Source organism: Oratosquilla oratoria, chromosome 39, assembly GCF_046742065.1.
Source record: "Oratosquilla oratoria isolate Oo_2021 chromosome 39, ASM4674206v1, whole genome shotgun sequence".
NCBI classification, from domain to species: domain Eukaryota; kingdom Metazoa; phylum Arthropoda; class Malacostraca; order Stomatopoda; family Squillidae; genus Oratosquilla; species Oratosquilla oratoria.
In genome coordinates, this window is record NC_134815.1 from 6,239,735 (window position 1) to 6,252,234 (window position 12,500).

Consider the following 12,500-nt stretch of genomic DNA (forward strand, 5'->3'; position numbering starts at 1 on the left):
ATATATATATATATATATATATATATATATAAATATATATAGATATGTTCTTTTATCACGTAAGAAAGGTTCTGTCTACGCCACCTTTACCACCTCTTCCCTCCCCCCCTCCCCTCTTCCTCTTCCTCCCTCCTTACAATCTTCGTTCTCCCTATGTCTGTCCTCCCACTATCCCCTCCCCCTCCCCCCCTTCCCCCTCCCCTCCCCCCTCCCCACCTCATACTACTCATGAATAATGAGTATCAACCCTTGCTTATCGCTTCTTAACTATTCATTGCCTCAAGGCAATTTATTTCACTATTTCCACCTTCCCCCACTTCCTTATCCTGACTACCTCCCCCTCCCTAATTTCCCCCCCATTTCCCTATCCCCCCCCCCCTCTAAGTACTTATCACGATGGGAAGGATTAGGGGGGAAACAGGTAGAAGAGGGTGAGGGGTGAGTGTATGGAATAGGGTGATTATAAGAATGAGGGTGAGGATAAGGTGAAGGGTGAGATCGAGGGTGAGGGTGTGGAGGAAGAGACTGGAGGACGAGTCGAAGAAATGTCACCCTTCGTACAGTCAGCTCCACTTCCGCGCGAAGTTTTTCTTGGCGTCGCGTCGTTTGGGTGATGTGGCAACGTCGCGACCTTCTCACGAGTAAAACACAAGCGTTAACTGCGGCATCGACGCTCACGCTTCGCTTCAGCATGACCCGATGCATTGTTGCCACATCGCTACCAAGACGGGATTTGCTTGGAGAACTTCGTGTGCCAAGTAGCGAGGTGGTTTCGACCCTGTTTTTGCGTTATGAGGACCCGCGTTCGAGTCCAGCAGCCACGCTTAGCGATCCTGGCCTAAGCTCTTTAATCCCTCCCTCCCTCTCTCTCTCTCTCTCTCTCTCTCTCTCTCTCTCTCTCTCTCTCTCTCTCTCTCTCTCTCTCTCTCTCTCTCTCTCTCTCTCTCTCTTTCTCCCTCTCTCTCTCTCAAGCCATCCTAGGGTGACATCATCTTGTACATTTACTCTATCTATCGCCAGATAATTCTATTTCCCTGGGCGTTCCATTCATTACGGGCGGGGCGCCTAGGTGGGCGTCTGGATGGGCGCCCTGTGGGCGATGGGCAAGCGCCCATCCACGCGCCTGCTCAGAATCCCGTAATTAATTTTCTATTTCTTTTATTTAATGGAACAATATTTTTGTCGCAGGAAACTCATGTCTCGCCGTGCGAACATGCTTTGTGATTTATATTTTATTTTATTTGTTCTTTTAGTTTTATTTATGTTTTTTTCTGTTTGGACACTGTGACTGTGTCTCGTGTTTATTTGTGTGTGTTTTTTCTGTATAATGTGTTTATCTGTTTCTGTGTTTTTTCTTTCACTAGGTAATGCACAATGACCAATGTCTATATTTCTGCAAATCGTGATCTTAACAGACAATCTGTCAACTTTAAATGTTTTATTATGGCTAACTCCAAAGGGTTTACTTAAATCTTGAGTTACTCAAAAGTACCAAATGTTTTTTTATCATACCCTGATTTTTTTTTAAATCCTTTTATAAATTTTCTTAGTCTCTTCGGGAACTCTATACACTTTTTTTTTATACATTATGACTTTTTTTTTTTTGCCTTTTTGGATCCCAGTGTCTTTTATAAGACATTCTGACCGTTTTAGTATTTTTTTTTAATATGCTGGCCTCTTCGGAAAACCTGTCTTAAAAAAAAAAAAAAATCATTCGGTTTAACTCCCTCTATCAGGAGGCTAGGACGGTGCCCCTTACAGAGGACTTTGTAGCGTGGAATTTCATCACCCATGCCCTTGGTCCAACTCGCGGGCGTCTGAGTCCGAACTACCGTCACCTCGACCACCGCCGCAAGTAGCGACGCTCTAACTCACTCGGCCAGCAAACACCCAATAGTTAAGAATAGCTTAAAACAATGCTACGTGACTGTGGTCCGTAGAGGGTTCTTCGGGAAATGGTACATGAAGGTATTACTACTCACGTGTATTCTTACTGACTACATTTGACGCCAGATGAGGGATCCGCCATCTTGTTTCCCCATCGACGAAAAAGCTCAAATTTATATATTTTGTTCTGGCTACATCCAGACGATTCTCTTCAGCAAGAGAGCTTTCCCCAGATGAGCTTAATAAGCGAGAGAGTAAAAAGAGGAGAGAGAGATAAAGAGAGAGAGAGAGAGAGAGAGGGAGGAGAGAGAGAGAGAAAGGGGGTATAGAGACAGAGAGAAAGGGGGAGAGAGACAGAAAGGGGAGAAAGAGAGAGAGAAAGAGAGAGAGAGAGAGAGAGAGAGAGAGAGAGAGAGAGAGAGAGAGAGAGAGAGAGAGAGAGAGAGAGAGAGAGAGAGAGAGAGAGAGAGACAGAAAAATAGAGAGAGGGAGGGGTGAATGGACGATGGATAAGGAAGAAAGAAAGTGAAAGATAGATGGCCATAAATTGAGTTCCGCGAAATTTAAACTCTGTCAAAATCTGAAACATAGAGGGATCCCCCAAAAAAGCGGACTGAAAATGTAGACTTTGAAGGGCAACTATATAAACTTTGCTTTATTTTTTAGCCCAGTATGTCACACAGCAAGTACTGCCGTGCAATGTGTCATACATACTGTACATACATACATACGTACATACATACATACATACATACATACATACGTACGTGCGTACGTACATACTTGTACATGCGTACGTACATACATACGCACATACATACATACATAAATACATACGTACATACATACGCAGATACATATATACATACAAACATACATATATACACACATACATACTGTACATACATACAAACATACATATATACATATATACATACGTACGTACGAACATACATATATACATACATACATACGCACATACATATATACATACAAACATACATATATACATACATACATACATACATACATACATACATACATACATACATACATACATACATACATACATACATACATATATACAAACATACATATATACATACGTACGTATGAACATACATACGCCATACCTATATACATAACAACATACATATATTTATACATACATACATACGTACATACATATATACATAAATACATACGTACATACATACATACATACGTACATACATATATACATAAATACATACGTACATACATACATACGTACACACATACATGTTACTGTATCGCTTATTACTTTCATGATTTAGTCAAAATACACATAAGGAGTGCTGGCACACAGTATCCTTAAAGTCTAGACACAGAGAGATTCCTTCGGTTGTCTCGTATCCTTTAAACCTTTTCCTTTAGCAAACCCCAGAAAGAGAAGTCAGAGGTTCTAAGACCTAGTGCACGAGGAGGAAAGGAAAAGATCATTCCACATGACCACATTACTTATTTATAGATAGTAATGTTTTATAGGAGTCCATATTTTACGTACACCTTGTATAATTTGAAACTGTTTTGCCTTGCCCAATCTAAGGGGTGTTCCTTACCTGAATGAATTAGCCTGGCGGACACTGGAACACAATCTTCAAGTATGTGAACAGGATTAGGGAGAATTCTAACCACCCCCTACCGTCTAACAGCCCCCCCCCAACCACCTCCCCAAATTACGTCAACCCACCATCGAGATAGACAAAAAATTCGCTAAATAGTTGAAAGTAGTTAGTCTCAACTTTTTTCTGTCCAAAGTTTCGTTTTTCTTTTTCTTTTCTTCTTTTTCTTTCACACCTTGTTTTACCCCCACCCCCTCCCCTCACTCCCCTCCATGGGCTGAATACGTCATGTCGCTTTCCATTTTTTGTAAGACAAGTTAGAATGTCGTCTCCGTATTGAACGAAACGCACACAAACACACACACACACACACACACACACACACACACACACACACACACACACACACACACACACACACACACACACACACACACACACACACACACACACACACACACACACACACATTTATATATGCACACATACACACAAAACAGATATATACATACATACGCCAGTTTTCTTATGGAACATTTCCCAATACAAAAATGTCCCGGGGTGGGTCAGGAAGGAAAGGTTCACATTTTGTTTTCTCCTGAAGCAGAATTCAAAGACTTCAGATTCATGCTTGGCTTCTACCTTGGTGGAGCAGCCTCAGGGACTCTTCCTCTTCCTCCTCCTCTTCCTCCTCCTCCTCCTCATCTTCCTCCACCTCCTCTACCTCTTTTTTTTTTTTTTTTTTTGTCCACCTTCTTCGTTTCCACAGAAGTAAGATAGCTACTTCGTTATCAAGGTGACTTCCTGTCGGAGTCAGCGCCGAAGTTTAGTTAGATTCCTCGTACTATTCATTTGTTTGTTTTTCCCAAGGCAAGGAACTCTGCCTATATCAAGGCTATAGTTACGTTTGATAGTCTGTGGACATAGCCTGTGTATCCTACACGGCGAATATATAGACTTTCATAGGAATATAAGAATAGAGGTGACTGCAAGAGACCATAAGGCCTATACTAGGTAGTTCATAAGAACATAAGAATGAAGGAGACTGCAAGAGACCATAAGGCCTACACTAGGCAGCTCCGTATCCATCACCACCTGTCATCCACATCCATAAAGTTGTCTAATCGTTTTTTAAAACAAGTGATAGTTTCAGCGCTTACTACATGGTTACTAAGTTTATTCCATTCGTCGACCACCCTATTAGTAAAACAATTCTTGCCTATTTCCTTCTTAAATCTAAATTTGTCCAGTTTATACCCGTTACTGCGAGTCCTACCCTGTTGTTTTATTATGATGACCTTGTTTGCTCCATATCCCTTACTACCTTTCATCCCCATCCATAAAGATATTTAATCTTTTCTTTAAACACAATCAGTTGTTCCAGCGTTCACTATATTGTTACTAACAGTGGTATTCTTAAAAAATTATTTCCTCATATAAATTCTATATAAATCCTTGTAAGGGAAAGATTTACACAAGGAAAGATTTTTTTTAAGAATACCACCATAAGATTCTTACGGTGGTATTCTTAAAAAAATTATTTCCTTGTATAAATCTTTCCATTCCAAGGACTTATATAAGATTTATTCAAGGAAAGAGTTTTTTCTTTAAGAATGTCACCGTAAGATTCTTACGGTGGTATTCTTGAAAAAAATTATTTCCTTATGTAAATCTTTCTATTTCAAGGACTTATATAAGATTTAATCAAGGAAAGATTTTTTTTAAGAATACCACCATAAGATTCTTACGATGGTATTCTTAAAAAAAATCTTTCCTTATATAAATCTGTCCCTTCCAAGGACTTATATAAGATTTATGTAAGGAAAGATTTTTTTTTTAAGAATACCACCATAAGATTCTTACGTTGGTATTCTTTAAAAAATCTTTCCTTCTGTAAATCTTTCCCTTCCCTGGATTTGTATAAGATCTATAAAAGGAAATGTTTTTTTCAGGAATACCGCCGTTAGTTATAATATAGTGAGCGCTGCAACAATTGGTTGTTTTTAAGAGAAGATGAGATAACTTTATGGATGGGGATGAAAGGTGGTAAGGGACATGGAACTACCTAGTATAGGCCTTATGGTCTCTTGTAGTCTTGGATCACGTGTTGGATTCATGATCGACAGTTATTTTCCTCCCAAAAGAGCTCAGAGTTCATACATGACTGATCTAGGGGTAATGCTTTGACCTTACACGCACACACACATCCAACTCCCCATCCACGAGAATTGGAGTAACGACCCGCATCGCAGCGATACTGAAATGATTTCAGCCCTGGGCGGGATTCGAACCCGGACGCAGTGTGTGTTCACGGAATGCAGTGGCACCCCGGGGAGTCACCGTCACCTGCGTTCGAACGGTTCCGAAAAAAAAAAAGGAATAGCGTCCAAGTTTGCTGACGTCGACATGTGAAACGAAGAGGGGAGGAGACCCAAGCTCGTCCTCTTTGTTGCCCCGAGGCGGAGATGGACCGTCCCTGAGAAGACCCGAACTTTTATCTTGTGTTTGGAGAACTGGAGGAAGAGGAAGACAACATCAGAATGGTTGGTTACGTTTTCGTCCCGACCCAAAGCTTTGCAAGGCAAATGTCTTGTTGTCTTAGTCCTGCGGGCAAAGGCTGATATCATCCTTGAGATGTTATCATACTGGGCTATTTTTCCTCCGACATCTTACCTGGTTATCACACTGGGCTATTTTTCCTCCGACATCCTACCTGGTTATCAAACTGGGCTATTTTTCCTCCGACATCCCACCTCCAACTTCCATTTGAATAACTAGTACGTGACTCCGCTTCTTTAAGAATATTTCAACATTATGTCTAACATTTGTAAATTCTATAATCTTTTACTTCATCATACACATTTGCTATGTATAACGGAAAGATAATTAATTTGATATCTGGGAGTTTGAAATATAAAATATTGTAACCAAAGTCGTTCTTACTCAAAAAACCAACTCTCAACTGTTGGTCAAAAGGTCTCCCGAACTTTGCCAGTTCACGGTCAGGATTCGCTTCCACATCTCGAACAAATGATCAGCTCCTTGCGGGATTCGAACCTTGACCCGTGCGATAAAGCTGTCTTTTGACAACCGTAGCGGTGAGGGGGCGGCCTCGTGAATACAAGAACCAAGGTTCGAGTCCCAGCAGGATTCTTAAATTTCCTCTTTAGTAGTGTCTTTTCGTTAAGTTTATTTTTAAGTGACTACTACTACTACTACTACTACTACTACTACTACTACTACTACTACTACTACTACTACTACTACTACTACTACTACTACTAGTAGTAGTACTACTACTACTACTGTTACTACTTCTATTACTACTACTACTACTACTACTACTACTACTACTACTGCTGCTACTTCTACTACTACTACTACTACGACTACTACTGCTACTACTACTACTACTACTACTACTGTGAAGAGTAATAACTCTTGTAGTCAAACATGAGTGGAGAGCTTTGATACATTGCTACAGTTCTTTCGTTTTTACACAAACCTCGAGACACAGACATAATCAAAAGCATGAGTACACACATCTCGATGGTGCTGTGGTACCTCGCGCGACGGCTAAATCAGTGATCCGGGTTCGAGTCTCAACCAGGACTGAAAATTTCAGCATCACTGCACTGCGAGCCGGCACTCTAACTATGGTGGGAAAAAGAATTAGGTGTGTGTGTGTGTGTGTGTGTGTGTGTGTGTGTGTGTGTGTGTGTGTGTGTGTGTGTGTGTGTGTGTGTGTGTGTGTGTGTGTGTGTGTGTGTGTGTGTGTGTGTGTGTGTGTGTGTGTGTGTGTGTGTGTGTGTGTGTGTGTGTGTAAGGTCACAGCATTGCCCATAGATTGGACCATATATGAGCTCTTATCCTCCCAGATAAGAGCCGTCGATCACGAGTCCAGGAACTTAAGACCATGTTCACACACACACACACACACACACACACACACACACACACACACACACACACACACACACACACACACACACACACACACACACACACACACACACACCTTGGGCACTCACTGGGTTGACATTTCCTCTCTTTGCCGCCGGGTGATTTCCTAGACCAGTGTGTTTCAAACGGGGGTCCGCGGACCCCTATATGGGCCGCAGAAACCTACGAAGGTTTCCGCAGGCCGGGGAATTCAACATGTTAAAGTTAATCCTATCATAGCTCAGTGGTCGAGATGCAGGGATGACCCGTCATCCAGGAGGACCCAAGAAAAGAGCAAGGGAGGGAGAGGTGGAAAGGAGTGGATTATGTGGGAATGAAATGGATGGGAGTGGATTTATGCCTTTTGACTGTGGCTACCCCTATTGTTAAAGTCAACCCTCTCATGGATCGAATTTATTATAATTCAGGACCCAGGGCAGTGGTCGAGATGCAGGGATGACCCGTCATCCAGGAGGAGCCAAGATAAGTGAGAGGGAGGGAGGGGTGGTGAATGGGAGTGGAGTATTGTGGGGATGAAATGGGTGGGAGTGGATTTATGCCTTTGACTTTGGCTACCTCCCTTGTAAGGGGGAAAAAGGCGTTGATATATGTATGTGGGATAACACAATATGTCTAAATCGAGATGTCCAATTCTTTTCTAGTTTTCTCCTGGCTTGCTGCCTCTCTCAGAACGTGACGATGATTTCTGTAATATATCATAACGTTTCCATCACTAAATGCTTAGAAAAATTGACTATATCCGGTCTAATACCGTATCAAGGGGTCCTCTGAATGTACAAGTCGATGTGGAGAAGTTCGCAAGGCTTCAAAGGTTAAGAAACGTTTTTTTTTTTTTTTTTTTTTTTTTTTTTCTTTCTTTCTTTCTTTCTTTCTTTTCTTTTCGGCCATTGTGAAGAAAGTTCTTCGTAAAGTCTTGCCGAAGTTCTTTACCAGAATAGAATATATGAAGTGAGTCATGGTATCGAATGGATCGTCTGAGGCCCTTCAGGGAGAAGTCCAACCCCCTGAAGGTACGAATCGCTCGGTACGATTATCGTTCAACGATAATCGTTCATGGCTCAACGATAATCGTCAAACGATTATCTCAAGCACTCACTTCTTTATTTTTGACTGGGGATATTTTGCTTCGGCCTGCAGAGTACGAGGTTGGTGATTTTAACATAACCTACAAAAAACGCGCTTACCCAAATAGGATGCCAGGTAGTAAGATGCGCGTCACCCGTCATTGGCTGTGGTTGGCTGATGACGTCATCGCACCGAGCGTAACGTACCTTTATATGGGTACCGTCAAATGGTTTTATGATGGAATATCTCTGCCGTCAGTTGATTTAATTCAATCTCATTCAACCCTTCTATTTCTGCGTTCGATGCCTACGTCTTATGGCATCTGTCTTCAGGCAATTTTATTCATCTAAAGCGAACCCCCACGAACTATTTTTTCATTACAAATGGGAGAGAGACTTTTTGGTCTATAACAAGGCCGGAGGCATAATAATGAATAAATGAATAAATAAATCTATATGTACATAGATACATTAATAAATAGATAAGTAGATAGATGATAATGAAAAAAGTAAATGAATATGTAGATGAATAGAAACACACACACACACAGACACCCACCCACACACACACACACACACACACACACACACACACACACACACACACACACACACACACACACAACACACACACACACAGACACACACACACACACACCACACACACACACACACACAACACACACACACACACACACACACACACACATATATATATATAATATATATATATATATATATATACATATATATATATATATATGTACTGTATATACATACATATATACACACACCACACACACACACACACACACACACACAAATATATATATATATATATATATATATATATATATATATATACATGTATATATATATCGTGACATCATGACTGGTGTATGAGTGGTAAGAACAGAAAGCACACGATTGGGAACCAAGACTTTATCACCTGACAAGTTTCGCCTTATTCGGCTTCTTCAGAGGCGATAATTCACAGAATGTGAATGTGTCGTTATTTGTCAGAAAGTTGTTGTGGTTCACGACGGGGGAGGAGGGGGGTGAGATTCTGCATGCTGATTGGTCCGTTGATTATGCCGGTCGGATGGAGCTGCGCTCTGATTGGTCGTATCGCGGTGTCGCTGTTTCCGTGGGATCCATTGAACCAAGGCATATTTGGCTGCGTGTTTTGCGATTTTAATATCGCTTGTTCTTTTGTTGGTTTTAGTGATGTGTATTGCTTCTAATATTTTTACTTTGTAATGAAGCGGCCTTGCTGTGGATGTGCTGTGCCTTGCGACACTGCCTCTGACCCAGGGCAGTGGACAAGGTGCAGGGATGACCCGTCATCCAGGAGGTGCCAAGATAAGTGGGAGGGTGGAGGGTGGAGGGTAGTGAAGTGTATTTAGGGATGAAATGGGTGGGGATGGTTTTTATGCCTTTTTCGTTTTGGCTACCTCCCTTGTAAGGGGGAAAAAGCCTTGGTATATGTATGTATGTATTCTTATACACGTGGTGAGTTTGTGATGGTGGTGGTGGGGGTTGGTTTGTGAGATGGGAGTGATGGTGATAACCTACATTTCACGAACTCCGTACTCAGAGTCATTTATATCAGCCCTAAGGTCACCCAGCGCCTTACGCAGACTGCCGAGTTTATGGTATACCCACTCTTCCGGATGTTGTCACGTCAGAGGAAATGACGTCATTTGTCCGCGTGGTGGACGGAGCATCAGAGAAACGTTGTTGTTTTGTCTTCGAGGTCTCCCTCTGGGGCCAACGGCGCCGGGTGACCTTAAGATTGAAGGTCATCCAACGCCCTACATTTTAGGCCAGAAGTCCTTCACCTTTTTGATGACTTTAGACCCGTAAAGGATTGCCAAATATGACCCTATACCTCCTTCACTTGACTGTCCAAATAATCATCAGCTTTCCTATTAGTTATCAATATGACTTCCAACTATACCAATACCTTCAATTTACTGTACTATTGATATGGATAACTAGTAATAAAACATGAAATAAAATCACAAGCATTGGTAACTTTATCATATCTATTTACAAAAAGCAAAATAAAAGATTGAAAAATGACAAATGTACAAACAGCTACAACTAAACAGCTACAGCTCGATTACAAAACACAGACTCTTACTAACCTAGTGAGATATTTGCAGATATTTTTGTGCAGTCAAAGCATAGAATCGGGGTGCAGCTACTGACAAAACTACTTGCATGTCACCTGCCACATCAAGTTAATATAAACGGATTACAATTGATTGCAAATACCTAGACGTGACTCATAATGCATAAGAAACCGTACAAAGATGACTCTCATTATTATTGTATTAATATAATCTTATTACCAAAATTCTTTATAACCACAAAGGAAATACTGCTTACAGAGATATACTCAATCGTCAACAACGAAAAATGCATTTGCGTAGTTTCGAAAAATCACGGTTTAGGTAATGCCTCCTTAACAAAAGGTCTTTCGGATCATAATAACATGAGAATGGAGTTGACTGCAAGCGACCATAGAGCCTAGCTTAAACAGTCCTATGTCCATTACCACCTATCATCTCCACCCATAAAGTTACCTGATCTTCCCTTAAAACAACCAATGGTTCCACTGCTCACTAACTACATGGTTACTAAGTCTATTCCATTCGTTAACCACGCATTTGGTAAACCAGTTCTTGCCTATTTTCTTCTTAATTCCTCGACAGCCTGAGTTTACATCTTCCTTTTCCATTCGTTAACAACTTTGTTGGTAAACCAGTGTTTCCCTATTTCTCTCTTAATTCCTCGACAGCCTGAGTTCACATCTCCCTTTCTTCTTCCCCTCACCAGGAAGCTGCGCGCAGTTCGGTCACTCCTGCTTCGGCGCCCACGGGAAGCGAGACGGGCAGCCCCAGTACGACCCCGCAGCAGCAGCAGCAGCAGCGGCGGCGGCGGCAGCGGCTGAAGGCTCAGGCCCCATATATCCCTCCATGAACCAGTTTCGGGAGGAACTGATGTCCCCCCGTCAGGAGATGTTCCCTGCTGAAGACGAGGCTCTCCGGAACCCACAGCTCGTCGGGGGAGTCAGCAAGTGGGTAAGTCATTCTTCGGTTGTTCTCGGCGTGTCTTCTCAAGTACACCATATCTTATGAGTTGCTGTTCTTAGCCTCCTGAGGTCCACTTTTCAACATCGAAATAAATAGTTAGATCCCGCTAGTTTTCGATTTGTGGGCCCATCTGGGGAGTTCTGTTCCTTAATCCCCCACCCACTAAAGTCAGCAAGTGGGTAAGTTGTCCTCCTGTCGTTCTCGGCGTGTCTTCTCAAGTGCCCCATACCCTATGCATTGCTGTTCATTAACTTCCTTAAGTCCCCTGTAAGGTAAGGCCCAAGGACCTCAGGGTGAGATCCAAATAGTCTTCAGAACTCTTGAAGATCGTTATCCACTTCGAGTCTCAATCTTCCGCTATTTCAAAATTCTTCGTTTGTTTCCAATGCTGACAACCTCTAAAACGGGAAATTTTCTTCCATAAATGAACTAAAAGCACACTGTCCTTATAGATGATTTTCGATGGTTTTCATCATATTGATATATTTTTTCTTACCACTTTCATAGTGACCCGAAATATCTTGTATCAATTTGTTTTTACGTTGTATTCCGTTATAGTCCCGACTCCATTTTGTTGACGCCATTTTGTTTTGCAGATTGAGGCTCTCCGACGGAAACTTCAGGCAAGGAGGATTTCAGGTGATCCTTTCTACCAGTAAAGAATCCTGAAGGGACACAAAACAGCGGAATGAAGAGAGGAAGGATGAAGATCAGCAAGAAAAGAGAGCAAGAAAAGAGAGCGGTGGTTGAAGGAGGGAGAGAAGAGCAAATGAATGTAAAGAAAAAGAGCGAGAAGGTTAATTTGATGAGGTGGGGGAAAAAGAGAAACGCACATTGCGATGATGTGGGCATGTAAAGAAAAAAACTTTGTGTGAATTTTT

At 41.7% G+C, this 12,500-nt stretch overlaps 1 protein-coding gene across 1 annotated transcript in view; it reads left to right on the forward strand.

The window, feature by feature from the left end:
* Positions 1-12,500, forward strand: part of LOC143020102 (uncharacterized) — a 259,573-nt gene that overhangs the window by 246,363 nt on the left and 710 nt on the right. Inside the window, exons 2-3 of the mRNA XM_076176260.1 lie at positions 11,363-11,607; positions 12,216-12,500. The exon at positions 12,216-12,500 is cut by the window's right edge and continues 710 nt beyond it. Of these exons, the coding sequence (XP_076032375.1) occupies positions 11,363-11,607; positions 12,216-12,278 (308 nt within the window). The 3' untranslated portion in view covers positions 12,279-12,500. The remainder of the gene's footprint in view (positions 1-11,362; positions 11,608-12,215) is intronic.